General features: G+C 43.4%; 1 protein-coding gene across 2 annotated transcripts in view; it reads left to right on the top strand.

Annotated features, from left to right (window-relative positions):
• The first annotated feature begins 1,678 nt into the window (after positions 1–1,678).
• The window catches only part of NOL4 (nucleolar protein 4), a 604,446-nt gene continuing 580,926 nt past the window's right edge, over positions 1,679–25,198 (top strand). For both annotated transcript variants that reach the window (XM_078774531.1, XM_068110142.2), the window contains exon 1: positions 1,679–2,193. In XM_078774531.1, the coding sequence (XP_078630657.1) occupies positions 1,903–2,193 (291 nt within the window). In that variant the 5' untranslated portion in view covers positions 1,679–1,902. The remainder of the gene's footprint in view (positions 2,194–25,198) is intronic.

The raw sequence follows: 25,198 nt of genomic DNA, 5'->3' as shown, positions 1-25,198 counted from the left end.
TCCCTGGCTCAAAACTGAGACCTCTCGCTATGACCCAGACAAGACCTCGACAAGACAGCAGACACTGTACGCGTTTAATCAGGCAGGTTGAGACATTGTTGGAGGGAGACAATCCCGTATCACTGCACAAACAGCAGATTGTACTGCAAAAAGAACTGCACCATGAGTATGAATTGCATAGTATGTACAAACCCCTATCATTATTCCCGGTAACCTTACGTATATATCCTTTACCCGGTTACCCCCTCCACGCCACCATATTACCTTTCCCCTTTCTCGCCTGCCAGAGATTCCCCACACGTCATGCGCAGGTGACACATTTTCAAGGATCTCTCCAAAAGGATGGCGTCAGGCATGATAAAGCGGGGTGCAATGTATCGGCAAGGAGGAAAAGCGTGACAACAGGTGTCGCTGTAATATCCGAACTGTGAAGCAGTTTCTTATTCCCATTCTCGTGTAGAATCGTTTGAATGGACTAGAAATGTTAGCGGTGGTCTTGACCGAAGGTCCACCGGTCGCTGCTCCACACCAAAGAGCCTGAGTGCACCTGAGTTGCGCGACTTATGACTCAGGTGTGGATCCGGTCACCCGGCTTATCGCTTCAGCTAAGCCTGCGGGGTCCATTCACCGCACGGTCATTATAATGTCGCAAAAATGAAATAAATAAACCGTTTGGGGAATTGCCGACCTCGCCGAGCGCTTTAATGAGTCCGCGCAAGATATATTTATATTGTGCGCCTGGAACGCGGCCGCACCTTTAATGCGCGTTCTTTGGTACATTTTCAAAATTATATTTGCTGCTTCGGAGCGCTTAACGGCCTCGGTGGCGATGGGCGTTTGCGGGATAACGTACTTAGTTGTGGAAAATGGCGTAAAGAGCACGACCCGATGGGCGCTTTACGCGGGCTCCTCCGTCCGGAGCGCCCGAGAGGGCTTATTGAGTCCGCGCTCCGCGGGCAGTTGCCAAGGAAGGCGCTGCGTGGGTGAGCTTCGCAGCGTGGGGCTAGAGGATGTCGGGGAGAAGGGAGGGGAGGGGTGTGGGTCTCCAGGCTGCTGGGATGGGGTGTGCGAGGAAAAGGGTGAGAGGTGTGGGTCTCCAGGCTGCTGGGATGGGGTGTGCGAAGAAAAGGGTGAGGGTGTGGGGCTGCTGGGATGGCATGTGCGAGGAAAAGGGTGAGGGGTGTGGGGTTCCTGGCTCAATGGCTGCAGGGGGTGTGGTGTTCGAGGCTGTCTGGGTGAAGCGAAAACATGAGGAGGACGAGGACGGGTGAAAAGCGCTGTGTGGGCGGTTGCGACGAACCAGGCCGACTGGCTTCGGTCGATGCCCCCGCGAGCACCATAGGTCTAGCGGTGGCTCTCCCCGTGCCTCCAGACAACGAGAGACCCGAGCTGGATGCAATAACACCCCCGTTTACCCGAGAAAGGGTGCGAACGCACCGTGGATTTCAGGGGCAGGGGGTGAAATGTATTTTTCTGCAGCGCCCGCGTGGGATGTCCGATGTCGGTCGGAGAGGAAACGGGTCGAGAACGGGAGGTACGACAGAGATCGCGTGTGCGGGGAGGCGCTCCCGAGCAATTCCTAAATGGGACGGCAGCGCCTGGCGGTCGTGCCATTGGACGTCACCACTGAAACTTTCACGACATCCTCCAATGGTGGAGCCCGATGCAAAGTGCACCGGGAATTGAGGGGAGGGATGAGAAAAGGAAGGGCGGAAAAAAACCGAGCAAAAAAAAAGCAAACGAGGAGGCCCAGCCCTGCGGTCGACCCAGCGATGCAAAGCCCCGCATCCCCCGTCCCGACCGCGCCGGATCGAACGAGGATCCGTCCCAGGAGCCCCGACGAGCCCGCCCCACCTCGACGAGGCACGCGACCCCACCTAGAAGTCTCCCGCAGCCGCTAGCATGGCCGGGCGGCCGGATGGCGGGTGGCTCCGGGCCGCACCTTACCGGCAGTTCCAGCAGTGGTGCTTGCAGACTTATGGCGACGCCGGGAAGACCAAGACGGTGACGCGGCGCAAGTACGAACGCATCGTGCAGCTACTACGGGGCGGCGAGCCCGCGAACGGGGACAGTGCCAAGTTCAAGTTTTGGGTCAAGTCCAAGGGCTTCCAGCTGGCTGCTGGGAATGCGGTGCAACTGGCCCTACCCGGGGATCCAGGCAGCGCCCGTCTCTACGTGCCCGTGAAACCTCCGGTGAGTGCGCGGTGCCTTCGTATTCGGGATGAACGTTTGGGACTCCGAACGGGTCTGTTTCTCTAACTGCGATTCCCCGCGTCGGTGCTCACCACGGTCACAAGGCTCTAATGTTATTTCGCGGGCTCTTTGGATCACCTCCCCTTGTTTATCCTTGGAGCGCGCCCCGCACTCCACCCCTTCTAGCCACCCTTCCCGACCCTATCTGGGCAGCCCAGGCGCACGGCCGGTCTGGAGAGACCCATTCGAGATGGATGACGCTCCCACATTCCCAATCCGTCGGGTTCGCTCATGCTCATATAATATAAATGAAGGGGACGTGTGTGACGGGTTCACCGATGGGGGTACAGGGGTACCTGGGAAATCTCATGGGAGTAAAGAGAATGGACCTGGGAGTGGGTGGGGAGTATGGTTGGTTCTGTGGGTGTAAAAGAGGAGTGGATCGTGGTACAGGACGTTGGAGGACGCGAGAAGGAGGGAGTGCGGCGGGACAAACACGGGGTACAGTGACACCTGTTTGCAGCAGCGCTGCACGCCAGCCGTGGCAGCTGAATAATGAGTCTACACCGTGTACGCTGCTTCGGGAGCGCAATTTGGCACCGGGGCCAGGGCCGTCCGGGCGGTGCCCGCGTAATGAGGCAGCCGAGCACGGGCAGTCGCCCCGATCGATAAAGGCCGGGATGGAGAAAGGAGCTGCCTTCTGTATACCTCTTGGTATTGGACGGATACATTAATACACTGTACTCTTTATTTATATATATATATATATATATATATATATATATATATATATATATATATATATATATATATCTATATATATATATATATATATATATATATATATATATACACACATAACGCAATAAGATGTTCCAACAAGTAAAGATACATTCAAAGTACACCGCCCCCATGCCAAATAATTAAATATCCTGCTTAATATATGCATGTATGCAGCTCATAGAGATGGCATTGGGAGGGAGAGGTGTACAATAATTGATTGATTAATTGTATAATTAAAATCAATAAAAGTTTATCATAAAATATTTTCTTAATCAATTGGCTAATAGCATAACTAAACCACGAGTGCTTCATCCGAAGATGTATCTTTTAGAAATTTAATTAAGTCATTTATAAAAATAAAAAAATAATTAATTGATTAATCAATAAATAATGAATCGATTAAATGATTTATCAATAAATCAAAAATATCCTTTATAGCCACATCACCTGGTCACTGTCATGTCCAAATATTAGCTTCCTAGCTCAAAAGGTGCCTGAGATATTGCCCAGATGAGAAATAAAATAAATAAAAAATTCATAATGAAAATAAATAAAAAATAGTCATAGAAAAATGAAATGATTAATCAATTCGCTAATAGAACACATAAACCACCACCATTTCATCTGAATCTGTAACTTTAAAAAAAAAATTTGGGCATTAATCGAACAATTAAAGAATTAATCGATTAATTGATTAATTAATAAATCAAAAATAGCGTTTGCAGCCAAATCACTTGGTCATTGGCATGTCCAAATATCAGCTTCCTAACTCAAAAGGTGCCTGATATAATGGTCAGAAGAGAAAGGAAATGTATAAGTACTTAATTAATCGCTAATAATTAAATAACTCATCAATTAATTGATTAATCAAAAAACAAAAAATAACATTTTGGACAAAGTACTTGCTCACTATTGTGCCGAAATTTTAGCTTCCGAGCTCAAATGATGGCTGAGATATCGCCCGGACAAACAAACAAACAAGAAAACCAGAAAACAAGAAAGAAAACAAGAAAAAGAGCAATCAGAGATTGCAATCCCTCGCCAGGATGTATCTTCAGTGGTTTTTAAGGCTTTTGTGTTTAATCAAATATGGCGGCCGAACCACGTGACCGATGACGTCATCATTATTTTTTTTCTAAACTAATTTATTCCTAGATTATGCTCAAGAAATTTCATCTTAATCGGATGAAGTTTTGTACTTGTTGAATTATGACGTCATAATGGAGGCACCTATGACATCGTCATGAACATGTTTTATTCCCCATGGAGAGTTATTTACAATGAGCCATGTCTCAATCTTTTCTATTCAGCGCTTTCGGAGATATAGAGGTGCAACGTTTTTCGGTTTTTCCAAGATGGCGGCCGAACCACGTGACCGATGACGTCATCGTTGTTTTTTTTCTCCACCAGTTTATGCCAACATGTCGCTCAAGAAATTACGTCTTCATTGGATGAAGTTTTGTACTTGTCGAATTATGACGTCATAATGGCGGCACCTATGACATCATCATTAACAGATTTTATTCGCCATGGAGAGTTCTTTTCAATGAGCCATGTCTCAATTTTTTCTATTCAGCGCTTTCAGAGATATAGAGGTTCAATTTTTTGGGTTTTTCCAAGATGGCGGCCAAACCACGTGACCTATGACATCATAATTATCATTTAAAAATTCTACAAGGGGAGTTGCACCTTTGGTGAAAATTTCCTGTCAATCGGACCAACGGTTGCAGAGAAAATCATATTTATTCTGTGCGGACAAACAGACAGACAGACAGACAAACAAACGGACTCAAATGCAATACCCTCTCCTCTGGCGAGGGTAACAAGAAAACAACCAGAGTGAAAACTGAGTACGGTATTCCCTTTCAGCGTGCGTCATTGCCGAGCCCCCTTCGGTATATATATATCGGGACCTTCGGTATATATATATATATATATATATATATATATATATATATATATATATATATATATATATATATATATATATATATATATATATATAAAATTATATATAATATTTGCATATATATACCATATATATATACCCGGCAATGACGTTATGCAGCGCCTAGAGATGGCATAGGAAAGGTGCGGTGTACAATATTGCAAGTTAATTGCTGTGTACAGAGCGCGACATTTCCCACTTTCGCTTGTAAAAGACATTTCAATGAACCAAACATTTGCCTCACAATCTCACACTCATAGCACCCACAACTTCGCTCCACAACTCTTCCAGTAGTTCCCCGCTTCTCATTCTGCTCCCAAAAGACCTCCTATGTTTCCGTGCACCATAAATTTTAAAATATTCAGTGAATAAGATGCCCACTGCAGTTCAAGACAGGCCAAACAAAAAGTACGTGAGGTGTGTAATATATATATACTGCATATATATATATAGTTATTCTGAACGTCCATTGGTTGATTCAGTCACCACTATCCCTGGCTCCGATTGGCGGGAGCGGAGTTGGTAGCGATGACTCACCATTTGCATCAGTACCTTGGAGGGGGGTGGGGTTCCGACAAGTATATATATATTATGTGCACCATATATTATATAACTTAATATATGCATATATATTTACATGCATTTATGTGTGTGTATATATTTGTATATATATATATATATATATATATATATATATATATATATATATATATATATATATATATATGAGGTGGAAAGAGGAGGAGGTGGAAAGCAAGAGGGCTGTCAGATGCTTGTGATTGGCAGGTGGTGGCAGACCTAAAGCCACAATTGGTATTCCCAGAGAAGATCTGTGTGACAAGGTTGCGGCCTGACATTGTTATTTGGTTAAGTGCAACAAGACAGGTCATCTTCGGGGAGTTGTCTGTACCCTGGGAAGAGAACATGGAGGAGGTGCACGAGAGGAAGAGAGGAAAGTACAGTGAGCTGGAGGCAGAGTGCCGGGAGAAGGGTTGGCGAGTTTCGTGTCAGCCATTTGAGGTGGGGTGTAGAAGGAATATTGGCAAATCCTTTTCTGCATTTTTTGCCAGGCTGGGAGTGTGTGGGACAGAAAGAGGGACGATGTGTGACAAGGTGGCCCAGGTTGCCTTGAAATGCTCATTTTGGACATGGAGGAAGTTTATGGAGACACGTCAAACGGTGTAGGTTGGTTGTGTTTGTTTTTTTTGTTATTTTTGTTACATTTATTATTTCTTATTTTGTGTATATGAGTGAGTGTGTGAGGGTGTGTGTTTTTGCATGAATTAATTTTTGCATGAGTGTGTGTTTTTGTATGTTGAGTGGTGTATGTTGTAAGGGTAGGTGGTTGTTTGGTTGGTGTTGTGTATGTGTGTGTATGTGTGTGTATGAATGATCTGGTGTGTTTTGTTGGTGAGTGGTGAAGGGTATAAAGGCGGGTGTTTGAGTGTTCCACCATGTTTGTTTGGTGCTGTGGATTCTGGATGTGGAGGTGTTGTTGTTGTTCGCACTGGCTGGGGGTGGGGGTATGTACGCATCCAGGTGCAGTTGCTGCATGTGGATGTGTATGTGCCCCTGCTGGCCCACCTAAGCTGACCGTATCGAGGTTGAAGGGCCGAAACGGGATGATGCTGAGGACCCCGACTGAGGACCCAGTCAGTGCAGCACACTTGTGACCAGGTGTGTTTTGAACTTCTATATATATATATATATATATATATATATATATATATATATATATATATATATATATATATATATATATATATATATATATATATATATATATATATATATACAGTATATATATATATATATATATATGTATATATATATATATATATATATATATGTATATATATATATATATGTATATATATATATATATGTATATATATATATATATATATATATATATATATATATATATATATATCTATCTATCTATATATATATATATATATATATATATATATATATATATATATATATATATATATATATATATATCTATCTATCTATCTATATATATATATATATACACACACACAACACATATATCCACATATATAAATGCACATATAATGCACTTGAATATTGGAAAATAATGATATAAAACACCATGTCTTGGGATATGGTGACCGCCCTGTTGTTCGACCATTTTGAACGTCCCACATGTAGCCGGTGTTGTTTGTGCGCTCCATACATCGAATCCCATGCGAGGCTGTGCATGCTTTGCCTTTATATTTCACCATTTAAAAAATCTAAAGCGCAAGAGGTCAACTTTTTCTGGACTTCTTTCACAAATGTTTTTTTTTTCGTTTTCACGGACACTTACAAGTTCTAAATGACGTCACAGAGTCATATGTTCAGTTGTTTTCATGTTTACCAGTGGACCGTGTACATAGACCACGTGTCGGGTGGTTTTGTCTGGGATCCTCGGTCAGCGATCTCTCAAAGATGCGCGCTCTACTCCTGTGAAGACGATGCAGGATCTCTGGGTTGTGGAGTCGGTTGTTGCCAAAATGTCACAGTCCACAGTGCGGGGGGGCCTCGGGCCGGCATCGTTCGCTGACCTTTCAGCGGCCGCACGGAACTGGATCGCGCTGGCACGTCCGTATCCATGGTTACTTGGGCTCCGAAGCGCTCCAGGATGCCCGTCCCAGGCCGACGCATTTTCTCTCGCTGGAGCTGCCTTTGCTCTCTCGCTATTCCTCTCTCTTCTTCTCTCTCTCTCTCTCTCTCTCTCTCTCTCTCCTCACGTTGCGTTGGCAACACGCTTTCTCCTTTTCTCCTTTTTTTTCCTGCCACGCATCCGCAACAGCCCCCATCCCCCCCCTCCCTGCCGCGCCATTAATTCGCTTTGCCAAGCGGTTGCTGACACCTCTGCCGGCGCAGCTGCCTCGCTCCAAAGGTAAATTTCAGTCGCTCCAAAAATTACAACCTTTATCCAGGACTTCGCTCCCCTCTAATGTCAGGCCCTCCCTTGCTTCATCACTTTCACTCTCAACGATAACACACCTTTACATTACTATTATGACGCATCTCTCTCTCTGTACCGATGGGTTTATCTCCACCAAACCCCTCCCCATCCCACTTCCCCGCCATCGCCCGTGGGGCTCACAAGCTCATTTAAGCGGCCTGACATTAGTGCTGGCGCCGCGGAGGACACCGCCCGCCATCCCGCCGCGGGCCTGCCCCAGCACGTTGGATAGCTCCTCTCCGGCCCCAGATGAGCTGCCACCACCCCGCTCTCCTCTACTCCCTCTCTCTCTCTCTGTCGCTTTAATTAGCGCGGCTTCTCGTAATGAGAGCACCAAATCACTGTTTCTGCACAATGAATTGGGCTACTGTGCAGCCGTGTCAACGGCCCTCTTCTTTTTCTTCTTCTCTCCTCTTCCATTCATCGTCTGCTTTTCCTTTTTTTCTCTCTCCCGGTAATTAACAAAGTCGATGCGGCGATCTATTGTGGTCTCGCTGTGGATCGACATAATCACGACGGGAAATAAATTGAGGAAAGTCACATCCTCCGTGTCAGAGTAGCGCCGCACATGACGACCCCTCCGTGCCCCCTCCGTGCCCACCAATCAAGGCTACATCCCCATAAGTGTCGGCGCTTCCCAGCCCTATGCAGTCATTCGGACAGCGATCCTCCTTCATAAAACACACATCGGGATGACGCCAAACAAGGAATCCCTGAACTCCCCCCCAATCCAAACCACACGACTTTAACGCCTCCTCTCATTTCATGACACCATGTGCTATGATGAACCAAGGAGACTCACTCATGCTTCACCCGGAATCTCACGATTCCTCACTCAGATCGGACCACCTCATGGGGTTTCCCTCGGGACTGTTCCGCTGGATAAGGCGAACAACGTGATGCTTCGTCACCTTCATGCAACGCTCAACACAACATACGTCAAATCAGCATGGAAGGAATTAATGCTCCATGGCAGGGCCAAGAATTTTAATTCAAATATAATTATCAGGAAATATATATCTATCTCAATATATCTATATATATCTATATATCGATCTATCTATATATATATATATATATATATATATATATATATATATATATATATATATATATATATATACTAGCAGAAGTACCCGGCATTGCCGGGCGGGGGAGGAGAGGGGAGGGGGGGGAGGGGGGGGAGGGGAACGGGGGGGAGGGGAGAAGAGGGGGGGGGAGGGGAGAAGAGGGGGAGGGGGAGGGGGAGAGGGGAGAAGAGGAGGAGGGGGAGGGGAGAAGAGGAGGAGGGGGAGGGGAGAAGAGGGGGAGGGGGGAGGGGGAGAGGGGAGAAGAGGGGGGGGATGGGGAGGGGGAGGGGGGGGGAGGGGAGGGGGAGGGGGGGAGCGGAGGGGGGAGGGGGGATTCAAGTCGGAAGTCATTGTCATCAATTAAATGTCGCATTTATTTTTTATTCCCTGTCAAATGGCATTGGTCCCGCATTCCGAACCCGGAAGTCGGAAGTCATTGTCGTCAAATAAATGTTTCACTCTCTGTCACATGCCGTTGGTCCCATGTCAATCGGATGAAGTTGAAAAATTAACGTTACGAAGTTTCTCTGGGACGTACTGATTCCGAATATGAAGTTTAAAAATTAACGTTCCGAAATACGCTGATGACATCATAATTTTAAAACGCGAAGTTTTTTAAATTTTAAGGTGTGCTGTAGTTGCTCTGAGACGTACTGATTCCGAATATGCCTTTGGTTTTGCTCTGCGATGAGTAGTTCTCGAGTTATAAGAGGACAAACAAACAAACAAACAAACATACTTTACTGCTTTATATAATTATAGATATATATATATATATATATACATACATACATACATACATACATACATACATATATATATATATATATATATATATATATATATATATATATATATATATATGTATATATACACACAATATCTTATATCTTCTTCTATATATATATAAAAGAAAGTTTTTGTTTGTTTGTTTGTCTGCACGCGCTAATCTCCTGAACGGTGAAAGATAGGGGGAAGCGTCTAAAACAAAAAATGTCGGTACGGGCCCCGGAAAGGTTATAGGCTAGGTGGCGAGGCCAGTCGAGACCGCCTCGGTCGGGCTGGGCTCATTTCGCAAGAAATCTTCTTCTTCTTTCAAAATTCTCTTGAAGTACAACTTATGCACTTAATAGGAATATATGACTGATTGCAACACATGCTTTCAAAAATCTCTCTCGCGGGGGCCCGACAGAAGAAAGAACAAGGAATCGTTGAGCACTAACTGATATTGGGCTCGCATCAGACATCAGTACAGAAAATTAAATTCTTTCAAAAAGAACCCGGGCAACGCCGGTGCATTCAGCTAGTATATATATATATATAAATAAAATAAACTGGAATAAATTCCTGTGTGGGGCTAGTGCGGAAAAACCTCTGACTCAACCCGGGACTTGAACCCATGGACCTCATCACTTATGCAGTGACAGCCCACTGAGCTGATATATATATATATATATATATATATATATATATATATATATATATATATATATATATATATATAGTCACGTTCCTGCCGATTAAAATCTTTCCAAGGAACGGATAGCCGAACAAGCTGTTACTCCGAATCATTCAGTTCAACTGTATGGTGGACTTAATACACGTGGGGGGAGGGGGGGGAGGTGAAGGAGGAGGAGGAGGATGCTGCAGAGCACTTACCTGCACAGATCCAACCGGCAGTCCTCAAACCTGTGGAAAATCACTCAAACCGAGGCAAGATTAAAATGTACAAAAATGCCGGCTTTATTAAATGGAATGCAGGTAATACAAAATAAAACACGCAATAATAAATAATGTTCCTAAATGGGATGTCCCCACAGATACAAACACAGACGAAGGATAAAATAAATGCAATCAAAAAGAATAGGTGTGTGGTTGGCACTTATCTGCGAGCAGCTTGAATCTCGTCAGGAAGCATCCACCCTTGGCGGGAAACGCATGCCGGTTGGCGCGAACTTGTGCGCGGGAATTAGGCCTCGCTGAGCCCTCGTTCGCCTTACTGTGCGGTCCGCTCAAGTCCCGTTGCCTCCTTGGTTCGCTCGGCACGGCCCCCAGCTGCACGAAGCTGGGCTACTCACACAGAGACCACGAGCAGCGACCTCCGCGCCACACGATCGGCACCAAACCCACGTCCTTTGTTAATAGCGCTATCGAATGTTTTCGTGCTCGTGAAGAAAACCAAACCGATAATAACTCAACAAGCAACTCCTCGCGATGCATCCACAGTGAGAAGGGCCACAAGAAGAACAACCACGAGAAGACCAAAATGTCCGCCGCTTCAATCGTGCCAAACTCAGAGCCAGAGAGTCCAGAGAAGAGTAACAAGCGACCTTTAGCTATCAAAACCAGGACCAGAAGGCACAAGGGGGGGAAATGTCGGCCAGAGCGTTCTTTTAACGTCCAGGCTCTGACGTCATCTGTCTTGCTTTTCCAATCAGCGAGTTGCTTCTTACTCATCCTTGTGTCAATCAAAACCATGACAAATCACGACTCCTCGGGGCCAAGAGACAAAGGAATAGATAGAGGTAACGACGTACAAGGGATAATTTTACCCATAATACCTGAGATAATTAGCATGCCAACCATGATGGGACGAAGATCCGAATTAATCCGAACCGAATCCGAATTCGGCTTAATCCGAACACATGGTCTGAACAAGTACTTATTACATCAAGGTTTCTGCACGACATTTGGAGCATCTACCTATACAAATCTACCTGGATTAAAGTATCCCTACCCCCACAAACATAACAATATATATATATATATATATATATATATATATATATAATAATAATAATAATTCATTTATTTTGTATAGCGCTTTTCCAGAAGCCCAAAGGCGCTTTGACAGAGTGGAAAACATAATGCATAACAATACATGAAAACAACAATTGCAAAAAGACAAGAATCAAGAAAACAAACAGCAGCGATATACGGCATATATATAAGACAAGAATCAAAAAGACAAGACAAGAATCAATAGGGAAATATTTAAAGCAAAAGGAGGGAGAAGGAGAAGAGATAGTCAGGGGTTAAATGCTGTGGGTTGAATGTTGAATGCAGCGTTGAACAGGTGGGTCTTTAGTGATGTTTTGAATGTGGTGAGTGAGGAGGAGTCTCTGATGGTGTGAGGTAGTGAGTTCCAGAGGGTGGGAGCAGCGATGGAGAAGGCCCTGTCCCCCAGGATCTGAATTTGGTCCGGATGGAGGGGGTCAGGAGGTTGGTACCAGCAGAGCGGAGGTTGCGGGTGGGAGTGTGTCTGGAGAGGAGGTCAGCCAGGTAGGATGGGGCCAGGTTATGGAGGGCTTTGTATGTCAAGAGGAGGATTTTGTACTGGATTCTCTGGGGGATGGGGAGCCAGTGAAGCTTGTAAAGGACGGGGGTGATGTGGTCACGGGTCCGGGAATGAGTGAGTAGACGGGCAGCGGAGTTCTGAATGTATTGGAGTTTATTGGTGATTTTTGAGGGTGAACCATAGAGGAGGCTATTGCAGTAGTCCAGACGGGAGGTGATGAAGGCGTGGATGAGGGTTTCTGCAGCCGTGGAGGAGAGGGATGAGCGGAGACGGGCAATGTTTTTCAGGTGAAAGAAGGCTGACTTTGTGATCTGTTTAGTGTATTTGTCGAAGGAAAGGGTTTGGTCAAAGATGACGCCAAGATTCCGGATGTGAGGGGAGGTGGATACTGGGATACCGTCGATGTTGAGGGCAAAGTTATGGGTGGATTTTGTGAGCGTTTTTGGGCCAATGATGATTATTTCAGATTTATCACAGTTAAGCTTGAGGAAGTTGATTTGAAGCCAGGATTTTATTTCAGTGATGCAGTTTGTCAGGATAGAGTGGGTGTCGGTGGAGACGGACTTGGTGGAGATGAAAAGCTGGATGTCATCGGCGAAGCAGTGGAATTGGAGACCATGACGGCGGATTAAGTGACCGAGCGGGGACAGGTAAAGGATGAAGAGGAGGGGGCCAAGAACTGAACCTTGGGGGACACCTTGGGGGAGGGGAGCAGTGGGGGATTTGCAGTTATTGATGGAGATGAACTGGCATCTGTCAGAGAGGTATGATTTAATCCAAGAGAGGGCAGTGCCGGTGACGTTAAAGGTGGATTCAAGTCGGGTGAGGAGGATAGTGTGATCGATGGTGTCAAAGGCAGCGCTGAGGTCGAGGAGGACGAGAATGTTGAGGTTGCCAGCGTCAGAGGAGAGGAGAAGGTCGTTGGTGATTTTGAGGAGAGCAGTTTCAGTACTGTGGTTGGAGCGGAATCCGGATTGGAATGTTTCATACAAGTTATTGGCAGAGAGATGATGTTTGAGTTGAGTGGCTACAGCGCGTTCCAAAACTTTTGACAGAAAGGGTAGGTTGGAGATGGGTCTGAAGTTGTTTAGGGTGTCAGGGTTTAGACCAGGTTTTTTTAGAATGGGGGTAACAGCAGCAATTTTGAGGGAAGGTGGGGACGATGCCTGTAGACAGGGAGGAGTTTATTGTTGCAATGATAAGTGGAGAGAGAGCAGGGAGGGAGGCTTTGACAAAGCTGGAGGGGATGGGGTCAAGAGTGCAGGTGGCAGTTTTCATTCCTATGAGGAGTTCAGAGAGGTCAGTAGGAGAGATTGGGGAGAACCGAGACAGGGGATGGCAGGACAAGGGGGGGCAGGTGGTTGGAGGGGGAGCGGGTGCGGCGGTGGTCAAGCTGTTGTAGATGTTGTCAATTTTGCGTTGGAAGAAAGAGAGGAAGGAGATGCAGTTGTCTACTGTGAATGACTGGGTGGTGGTGTTCAGGGGGCGGAGGAGTTTGTTTATTGTCGAGAAGAGTGCTTTTGGGTTTCCGGAGCCAGAGTGGATAATTTGAGAGTAGTAGGCAGAGCGGGCGCGGGAGAGGGCATCTTTGTAGTGTTGTATGTGGTCCTTGTAGGCTTGGGAGTGAACTGTGAGACCCGTTTTATTGCGGAGTCTTTCAAGTTGGCGAGCACGAGTTTTCATCAGGTGGAGTTCAGGGGTAAACCAGGGAGCAGAATGGGTGAAAGAAACTGTTTTGGTTTTTACAGGCGCAAGCTGGTCAAGGCAGGAGGAGAGAGTGTGGTTGTAGTAGTCAGTGAGGTCGGAAGGGGTGTGGAGGTCAATGAAGGGAGAAGTGGACATTTTTTCAGAGAGGGTGGATGAGAATGAGGTAGGTGAAAGAGCGTTTAGCTTACGGAAGTTGATTGTGCGATAATGCCTTGGTGTTGGGGCGGGGATGTTGATGGTCAGAGTGATGGCTAAGTGGTCAGAGAGGGTGAGGTCGGAGCCATAGAGATGGTGCAAATTTAATCCAGTGGAGCAGACAAGGTCCAAAATGTGACCACGGATATGGGTAGGAAAGTCGACATGTTGAGTGAGGTTAAAGCAGGTGAGTAAATCAGTGAAGTCAGTGGTTATTGTGGAGTCAGTGGAGTCCATGTGGATATTGAAATCACCAAGGAGGAGGATTGAGGGGGAGAGGGAACATAGCTGGGTCAGAAAGTAGGAGAAGTCAGACAGGAATGATGGGTGTGGTTTGGGAGGGCGGTAGACGACAGCCATGACTGACTGCGTGTGACCAGAGAGTTTTAAAGCCAGGTGTTCAAATGATGGAGCAGATGAGATGGAGATGAGGTTGGTCTTGATGTCTTGACGGTGGATAACGGCAATTCCACCACCTCGGCCCTCCGAGCGTGGTTTATTGACGTAGGAATATCCATTGGGTGTGGTGAGGTTGAGTGTGTAGTAGTCCAGAGGTTGTTGCCAGGTTTCGGTGAGACAGAGAAAGTCCAGTTTGTTATCCAGGATGTATTCGTTCAGGATGAGGCATTTATTGTTGAGGGACCGGGTGTTGAACAGGGTGAGCTTGATGTTGTTTTGAACAGCAGGGATGAATTCAGGTGATTTAGCCAGGGTTCGTAGGCAAGAGGTGCGATCGTGTGGGTTGCTGTGACCAGGTGCGCTGGGACGAAGAGTGAGAGTGCGCTGAGCCGACCAGAGGACGGGGATGGAGTGACCTGATTGCAAATAAACAAACTTGCGACCGGAGCCACGGTGAATGTACCTGGGTCGTCGGAGGAGTCCATTTGATTTGATGGCAGAGATGCATGATGGGGTGGAGCGGGTATTGAGCAGAAGAAGCCTTGCGGCGGAGTACTTCAGAGCCATGCCAGGCAGGAGCGAAGGGACGAGTACGAGGCCAAGGTCGAGGAGGCAAAGCGGCAAACGCAGCGGCAAACGCAGCGGCAAACGCAGCGGCAAACGACTGCAGCCGCTAATCAAGACCACAGCGGCAAACAAGGCCACAAGGCCACCAAGACCACAAGGCCACCGGCAAACAAGGCCACGGCCACAAACAACGGGAGCGGGCCTTTCGATTCCGTATTCCGTACCATCAAAAGCAGATTCCGTTATCCAGCCGGAGAACACGCGGCACGTGCGGGTGTGAAAAGGCAGGACAGGTGTGAGATGTCAGGTCAGAAAAGTAGAAGCAGACCCTGTACATCCATCCAGTCGGAGAAGCGGCGAATATGCAACGCCAGCGTCCTCTCGCAACCGAACCCGGAAGTCAATAATAATATATATATAGATATATATATATATCCAAATATATCTTCAGTTCTCCAGCTTTCAATGAGCACACGTAATGACGTCACTGCCATGTACCTACGCTCTGCCTGTCAAGCTCTCAAGAGAACCTTCCGACAGAGCAGAATTTTGATCTTAGTTCAGATACTGTCATAAGTGTATGTAAAACTCACAGATACCGACCTGGTTTCGCCCTTGCCCTGATGAGCCCCAAAAAGGGAGAAACCAGGTCGGTAACTGTGAGTTTTACATACACTTATGATAGTATCTGAACTAAGATCAAAATTCTGCTCTGTCGGAGGGTTCTCTTGAGAGCTTGACAGGCAGAGCGTATTTACATGGCAGTGACGTCATTACGTGCGCTCATTGAAAGCTGGAGAACTGAAGATATATTTGGATTGGTTGCTCCCGGCTGCATCCAGGCGATTCCATATAAGGGGTGGATACCAGAGATAATGTGCCGTGTGGCGGACGGTACTTATCGCTCCCATTAAGGTACAGCATAGCTGGATGGGATACCCTAATGGCGGTTCACCACTGATGGAATGAAATCGCAAAGTAACTGATTGATATATATATATATATATATATATATATATATATATATATATATATATACATATAATCGTTAGATTAAATAAGACGCGGACGTAGCTTCAGGACGTCGATCTTTAATTGTCGACCAAGCTTTCGACCAACAAAGGTCTTCTTCTGAGTCAGCCCCAAGTTCAGCGGAAGCTTGGTCGACTCAGAAGACTCAGAAGAAGACCTTTGTTGGTCGAAAGCTTGGTCGACAATTAAAGATCGACGTCCTGAAGCTACTTACTCGTCTTATTTAATCTAACGATTATATATTCAATACAAATGAGACGCCCTGCTCGTACTTTGGAGTTTCTACTATTTCTTACAGTTATATATATATATATATATATATATATATATATATATATATATATATATATATATATATTATATACACACCATACTCTTTGCAGAGCGTTTGTGCTGCTGAAACTGTTTCTTGGCAAAAGTTATACTGGGTGGTTTGCCATTGCCTTCCTAGCATTGTTTATCCTTCCTCTACCCTCTTAAATGCTGAGCATTATGCATTGAAGCAGCACAAACCATTTTTAAAATTAAGTCTATGGTATGACCAAGCCAGCGTTTTAACCATCGACCTTCCAGATTCAGACGCTCTAATCATTACGCCACGGAGTCTGATCATATATATAACAGCATCAGCCCCAAAAGGCAGGAATGCCCACCTTGACTCACCTTTAGTGGACAATTTAAAGTGGTAATATTTCCACAAAGTGAAACTTTCTTCTGGAACACACTGTACACTTGAAATTAATTGGGATATACTGTAACCATATTTTGCATTGCTGGTCCACACTGTAAAGTTTGCGTGCTATAAAATGCAACAATATATAAAATGTGCGACAAAATGCGTGCTGTAAAAAAAACATTTTCCACGAAGTGATGTTTTCTGGGACACACTGTACACATGAAAATTATTTTTGGGGCATACTATAGTCATACACAGTGCCTATAGAAATTCTGCATGCCCTTTCAAAATTTTCATCTTTTGTTGCCTTATACCCTGGAATTAAAATGCATGAAATCAGACTTTTTACACCCTTATTTACACATCATAACCCGCAACTTCCAAGTGAAAAACAAATTCTACAAATTTCATGAAATTAAATAAAAATACAAGAATGGAATATCTTGGTTGGATAAGTGTCCACCCCGCTTATAATATCAATTGTAAATTAGCTCAAGTGTAACCAATCACCTTCAAAATCACATACCAAGTTAATTGGCCTCCACCTGTGTTAAATTGTAGTGATTCTGATTATTTCAGAATAAAATCAGCTGTTCCTGTAGATTTCCACTGATGGGTAGTGCTTTCCACTGATGGGTAGTGCATTCCACAGCAAAGACTCATCCATGAGCACCAAGTCGCTTTCAAAAGTCGCATGAGCACCAAGACCTTCGGGATAAAGTTGTGGAAAGGCACAGATCAGGAGATGGGTATAAATATATTTCAAAGGCCTTGAATATCCCTTGCAGCACAGTCAAGACAATCATTAAGAAGTGGAAGGTGTATGGTACCACCAAGACCCTGCCTAGATCAGGCCGTCACTCCAAACTGGATGACCAAGCAAGGAGGAGACTGATCAGAGAGGCCACCAAGACGCCAATGGCAACTTTGAAAGAGCAACAGGCCTTTATGGCAAAGATGGGCCACTATGTGCATGTGACAACAATATCCAAAGCCCTGCACAAGTCTGGCCTGTACTGTATGGTGGCAAGAAGGAAGCCATTACTCAAAAAAGCCCACCTTGAGTCCCGTTTGAGGTATGCAAAAAAACACTCCGGAGATTCTGAAGCCACGTGGCAAAAAGTGTTGTGGTCTGATGAAACCAAGATGGAAGTTTTTTGCCGAAATGGAAAACGTTACATTTGGTGCAAACACAACACAGCATATCACCCAAAGAACACCATCCCTATTGTGAAGCATGGTGGTGGCAGCATCATATTATTGGGATGTTTTTAATCAGCATGGACTGGGGCACTTGTCAGGATAGAAGGAAAAATGGATGGAGCAAAATACAGAAAAATCAAAGAGCAAAACCTGATGCCCAATGAAAGAAAGCTGGAATTGGTACTTAAGTTCACTTTTCAGCATGACAACAAACAGAAGCACACAACCACAGCTACACTGGAGTGGCTAAGGAACAAAAAGATAAATGTCCTTGAGTGGCCCAGTCAAAGCCCCGACCCAAATCCAATCGAAAATCTGTGACATGACTTGAAGATTGCTGTCCATCAACGCTCCCCACACAACTTGACTGAACTTGAGCAGTTTTGTACAGAAGAATGGGTAAATATTGCCCAATCAAGACGTGCAAAGTTGATAGAGACCTATCCCAACAGACTCACAGCTGTAATTGCTATCAAACGTGCTTCCACCAAGTATTAACTCAGAGGGGTGGACACTTATCCAACCAAGTTAATCTATTTTTGTATTTTTAATTAATTTGCTGAAATTTGTAGAATTTGTTTTTCACTTGGAAGTTGTGGGATATCATGTGTAAATAAAGATGGAAATATTTTTATTTAATGAAATTTAATTCCAGGCTATATGGCAACAAAAGGTGAACGTTTTAAATGGGGGTGTATACTTTCTATAGTCACTGTATGGCCTTGCTGGGCAACATTGTAAAATCTTTGTCAAACACCAAGTGATAAATTTTGAAGTTTTTGTCTTATATACAGTACATACATATTTCATGACATACAGTCACGTGAAAAAGTAAGTACACCCCATGTAAAGTTTTGACTTTTTCAACATATTTCAACATACAGCTATTTGATCTTCATTTCAACAATATTGATAGATAAAGGTGATAGAATATAACAAATATCATGAAACATTTATATTTTGTAGTCAATTGTATAATTTAAATAAACATAAATGCAAATTTCGCATGTGGAAAAAGTAAGTACACCCTTGGCTCTAATAGGTGGTATTGCCCCCTTTGGCAGAAACAACCTCAAGTAGGCGTTTCTTATAACTGTCTACCAGTCTCTGACATCGACTGGGAGAAATTTTTTGCCCACTCCTCCATGCAGAATTCTTTCAGCTGTGCGATGTTTGAGGGGTTTCTTGCATGCACAGCTCGTTTCAAATCCCCCCACAACATCTCGACGGGATTTAGATCCGGGCTTTGACTTGGCCATTCCAGAACCCTCCATTTCTTTTTTTTCAGCTATTCCTTGGTGGATTTACTGGTATGTTTTGGGTCATTGTCATGTTGCAAGGTCCATCTTCGGTTGAGCTTCAACTCTCCGACAGATGGCCTCACATTATCCTCAAGCACCCTCTGGTACAATGAAGAATTCATAGTGGATTCTATGATGGTGAGCTGCCCAGGCCCTGATGCAGCAAAGCTGCCCCAAACCATAATATTTCCACCACCATGCTTGACAGTTGGTATCAGGTTCTTGTGGTCAAATGCTGTCTTTGATTTTCGCCAAACACGTCTTCTGGTACTGTGGCCAAATAGCTCTACCTTTGACTCATCTGTCCAGAGCACATTGTTCCAGAAGTGCTGGTCTTTGTCTAGGTGTTTATTGGCAAACTTTAGTCTTGCCCTGATGTTCTTTCTGGACAGCAAAGGTTTCCTCCTGGCACACCTCCCGTGTAGATCAAATTTGTGCAGCCTCTTTCTAATGGTAGACTCATGCACTTTGACATTAACAGTGGCAAGAGCTACCTGCAGGTTCCGTGATGACATTCTGGGGTTCTTAAAGACTTCTTAAAGCATCTTGCGGTCTGCTCTCGGGCTGAACTTGCTGTGGCCGCCTGTCCTGAACAAGTTGGCAGTTGTTTGGAATCTTCTCCACTTGTAGATGATCTTCCGGACAGTCGAATGATTGATTTCAAATTGTTTGGAGATCTTTTTAAATCCCTACCCAGACTCGTAGGCATCTATAACCTTCTTTCTGAAGGCCTCAGAGAGCTCTTTTGATATAGGCATGGTGACGCCACACATTTCAACAACAAAGAGCAAACCAAACTAAATGTCTGAGGTTTAAATTAGACAGGTTCCACCAAGATCCTCTCCAACGATGTTCTTATCATTTGCACCTGAGCTGGTGCACTTGATTCTAATTTTAGGTATTCGAAGTAGTGATAAATGTAGGGGTGTACTTACTTTTCCCACATGCGAAATTTGCATTGATGTTTATTTAAATTATACAATGGACTACAAAATGTAAATGATTCATGATATTTGTTATCACCTTTATCTATCAATATTGTTGAAATAAAGATCAAATAGCTGTATGTTGAAATATGTTGATAAAGTCAAAATTTTACATGGGGTGTACTTACTTTTTCAAGTGACTGTACAAATATATATACAGTCGTGGCCCAAAATATCGGCACCCTTGCACATTTTTCAAATAACACAATTTTCTCTAAAAAATAAGTTGAAATTTACAAAGGTTTTTCGTATCAACGATTCTTTATTTCACTGTTAATTTTACAGAACCTTTGTTTTTGATTCAGAACTTAATATATCCTTTTAAATCAAAAAATAAAAAGAAATAGCATTGACAAAATTATTGACACCCAAGACTTAATATTTGGCAGCACAGCCTTTGGACAAAATAATTGCAGTCAAGCGCTTCCTATAGCCATGAATGAGCTTCCTACACCTCTCTACTGGCAGTTTGGCCCACTCTTCTTGTGCAAACTGCTCCAGTTCTCCCAGATTTCAAGGATGCCTTCTCCCAACTGCTGTTTTCAGACCTCCCCACAAGTGTTCAATGGGATTTAGATCTGGACTCATTGCTGGCCACTTCAGAAAAGTCCAGCGTTTTGTCTTGAACCATTCCTGGGTGATTTTTGAAGTGCGTTTGGGGGGGTCATTGTCCTGCTGCAAGGCCCATGACCTTCGATGGAGACCCAGCTTTCTGACACTGGGTTGAACATTGCGCTCCAAAATGCCTTGGTAATCTCCTGATTTAATGATTCCATGCACACATTCAAGGCACCCAATGCCTGAGGCAGCACAACAACCAAACAACAACAACAGGCATTTTAAAAGGCCATTTTCCCTGCAAGAGCAGGGGTTAGCCTTGCGGTCCCCATGACAATGTTCTCCATTTTGCCCTATTTTCTGCATCTCCCCTTGTTAACGCCCTGGCCCGCATTTCTTCTTCGATGATCTTTAGCCAAGTCTTTCTCGGTCTTCCCTGTCCTCTACTTCCATCCACATTCATTTCCATCACTATTCTCAACCAGTCACTTTCATCCCTCCTCAACACATGACCAAACCATCTCAAACTGTTTCTCTTCACAGCATCCATCACAGGCTCTATTCCCATCATCTTTTGCAATTCATCATTTGGCTTCCTCTCTCTCAACGATACTCCACACATCCACTGAACCATTCGCATTTCCACCTTTTCCAGCCTTCGTTGCTGCTCTACGTTCATTACCAATGTCTCGCTCCCATAAATCATAACACTTCTCACACATGCAGCATACAGCTCCAGCACAACAACCCAAAAACATAATTGAACCTCCTGCATGTTTGACTGTAGGGAAGGTGTTCTTTTCTTTGAAGGCTTCATTTGCTTTTCTGTAAACACAGAGATGATGTGCTTTACCAATTAGCTCTAATTTGGTCTCATCTGTCCACAGAAAGATTTTCGCTTGTTCAGGTGTGTTTTGGCAAACTCCAGTCGGGATTTCTTATGTCTCTCTCTCAGCAGTGGGGTCCTCCTGGGTCTCCTACCATAGCACCCCGTTTCATCGAGTTGGCAACGGATGGTGCGAGTTGAAACTGTCGTACCTTGTGTCAGAAGGTCAGCTTGAATCTGTTTGGCAGTTGATCGAGGTGCTTTCTCCAACATTTGAACATTCCTTCGCTGCAATATTCGATCAAGTTTTCTCATGCGGCAACGTCCAGGGAGGTTGGCTGCAGTGCCATGGGCCTTAATGTTCCTGATAACATTGTGTACGGTGGACACAGGAACATCAAGGTCTCTGGAGATGGACTTGTTGCCTTGAGATTGTCCATGCATGGCTACAATGTTGTGTCTGCATCCTCAGAGAATTCTCTGGTTTTCTTACTTTTCTCCATGCTCATTGTGGTACACACAGTGACACAAACACAGCAGAATGACTCCTTTTCTACATTCAAACTGGTTGAATGAGTGATTTTTATATTGCAGGCACCTGCAAATCACCATCGGTAAGTTCAATTCCAAAGTAAAGGAGAATCACCTGCTTGAAATCTAATTATTTTTAACAACTTCTAAAAGGTGCCAATAATATTGTCCAGGCCATTTTAGGATTTCTGTGAAGAATAAGCTAAGATTTAGCAAAATTTTTTAGCTTTTTTTGTTTTGTTTCACTGCAAATCAAAGATATACATATGTAAATACCAAAATATTTTTTAATCTCAACAATGTTCTGGAAGAAATGGTGCCTTACGTGAAAAAAGTGCAAGGGTGCCAATATTTTTGGCAACGACTGTACACACACACACACACATATATATATATATATATATATATATATATATATATATATATATATATATATATATATATATATATATATATATATATATATATATATATACAGTATATATATATATATATATATATATATATATATACAGTATATATATATATATATATATATATATATATATATATATATATATATATATATATAAATATATATATATATATATATATATATATATATATATATATATATATATATATACAGTCATGTGAAAAAGTAAGTACACCCCATGTAAAGTCTTGACGTTTTCAACATATTTCAACATACAGCTGTTTGATCTTCATTTCAACAATATTGATAGATAAAGGTGATATAATTTAACAAATATCATGAAACATTTACATTTTGTAGTCCATTGTATAATTTAAATAAACATAAATGCAAATTTCGCATGTGCAAAAAGTAAGTAAGCCCCTGCATTTATCACTACTTCAAATACCTAAAATTAGAATCAGGTGCACCAGCTCAGGTGCAAATGATTAGAACATCGTTAGAGAGGATCTTGGAGGAACCTGTCTTATTTAAACCTCAGACATTTAGTTTGGTTTGTTCTTTGTTGTTGAAGTGTGCGGCGTCACCATGCCCAGATCAAAAGAGCTCTCTGAGGCCTTCAGAAAGAAGGTTGTAGATGCCTACGAGTCTGGGAAGGGATTTAAAAAGATCTCCAAGCAATTTGAAATCAATCATTCGACTGTCTGGAAGATCATCTACAAGTGGAGAAGATTCCAAACAACTGCCAACTTGTTCAGCGCAGGCCGTCCCACTAAGTTCAGCCCGAGAGCAGACCGCAAGATGCTGAAAGAAGTCTCTAAGAACCCCAGAATGTCATCACGGGACCTACAGGTAGCTCTTGCCACTGTTGATGTCAAAGTGCACGAGTCTACCATTAGAAAGAGGCTGCACAAATTTGATCTACATGGGAGGTGTGCCAGGAGGAAACCTTTGCTGTCCAGAAAGAACATCAGGGCAAGACTAAAGTTTGCCAATGAACACCTGGGCAAAGACCAGCACTTCTGGAACAATGTGCTCTGGACAGATGAGTCAAAGGTAGAGCTATTTGGCCACAGTACCAGAAGACATGTTTGGCGAAAACCAAAGACAGCATTTGACCACAAGAACCTGATACCAACTGTAAAGCATGGTGGTGGAAATATTTTGTATTGGGGCAGCTTTGCTGCATCAAGGCCTGGGCAGCTCACCATCATAGAATCCACTATGAATTCTTCATTGTACCAGAGGGTGCTTGAGGATAATGTGAGGCCATCTGTCGGAGAGTTGAAGCTCAACCGAAGGTGGACCTTGCAGCATGAAAATGACCCTAAACATGCCAATAAATCCACCAATGAATGGCTGAAAAGAAAGAAATGGAGGGTTCTGGAATGGCCAAGTCAAAGCCCGGATCTAAATCCCATCGAGATGTTGCGGGGGGATTTGAAACGAGCTGTGCATGCAAGAAACCTCTCAAACATCGCACAGCTGAAAGAATTCTGCATGGGGGAGTGGGCAAAAATTTCTCCCAGTCGATGTCAGAGACTGGTAGACAGTTATAAGAAACGCCTACTTGAGGTTGTTTCTGCCAAAGGGGGCAATATCACCTATTAGAGTCAAGGGTGTACTTACTTTTTCCACATGCGAAATTTGCATTTATGTTTATTTAAATTATACAATGGACTACAAAATGTAAATGTTTCATGATATTTGTTTTATTATATCACCTTTATCTGTCAATATTGTTGAAATGAAGATCAAATAGCTGTATGTTGAAATATGTTGAAAAAGTGAAAACTTTACATGGGGTGTACTTACTTTTTCACGTGACTGTATATATATATATATATATATATATATATATATATATATATATATATATATATATATATATATATATATATATATATATATACTGTATGTATATATATTGTTATGTGGAATGGGGGATCCATAGTACTGTGGCTGTGGTAAGCGTAGTAAGGTACGTGTGTTTTCAGTCGGTTAGATTGCCATGTAACAGGGACCTTTCAGAGTAAGTCGTTTGTTACACGTGCTGCTGAGGAAGCAGCATATGATATTTATAGACAGGGTAGACAGATTAATTTTGTATGAGTAAACACCTTTTGTTTGTGGGTGTGACTCCATGAGAATTTCAATGACAGCAGCAAAAATCAGGCATGGATCCATGATTTTTGGTTGGGAAAGTTGGGCACAAAAATCTACATTGCACTGAAAAATGTAATTTCACTGAGCATAGCGAGGGAAACTTTCTTTTTGGTGTTGCTTTTTGTCATAAGTTCTAAAGATTATTTTAAATGTAGACAAAGAATGCTCTCATTCACTTGAAAAGAAGGAATTTTTATTTTTATTTTTTTTGCTCAACATTATTGTTTCATTCTCGAAATCCAATTGAATGAAAAGTAGACATTGCATATATTGAAACAAATGACATAATGATCAAAATAAATAAATTGTTCCTCTATAAATTGCAATGACAATTACCATTAGTACAAAAACTTTATGTGTGACA

The sequence above is a fragment of the Myxine glutinosa genome, chromosome 3 (assembly GCF_964187855.1).
Source record: "Myxine glutinosa chromosome 3, kmMyxGlut1.1, whole genome shotgun sequence".
NCBI classification, from domain to species: Eukaryota; Metazoa; Chordata; class Myxini; order Myxiniformes; family Myxinidae; genus Myxine; species Myxine glutinosa.
The sequence above is the reverse complement of the archived record's forward strand: the minus strand, read 5'-3'. Positions and strand labels throughout refer to the sequence as shown.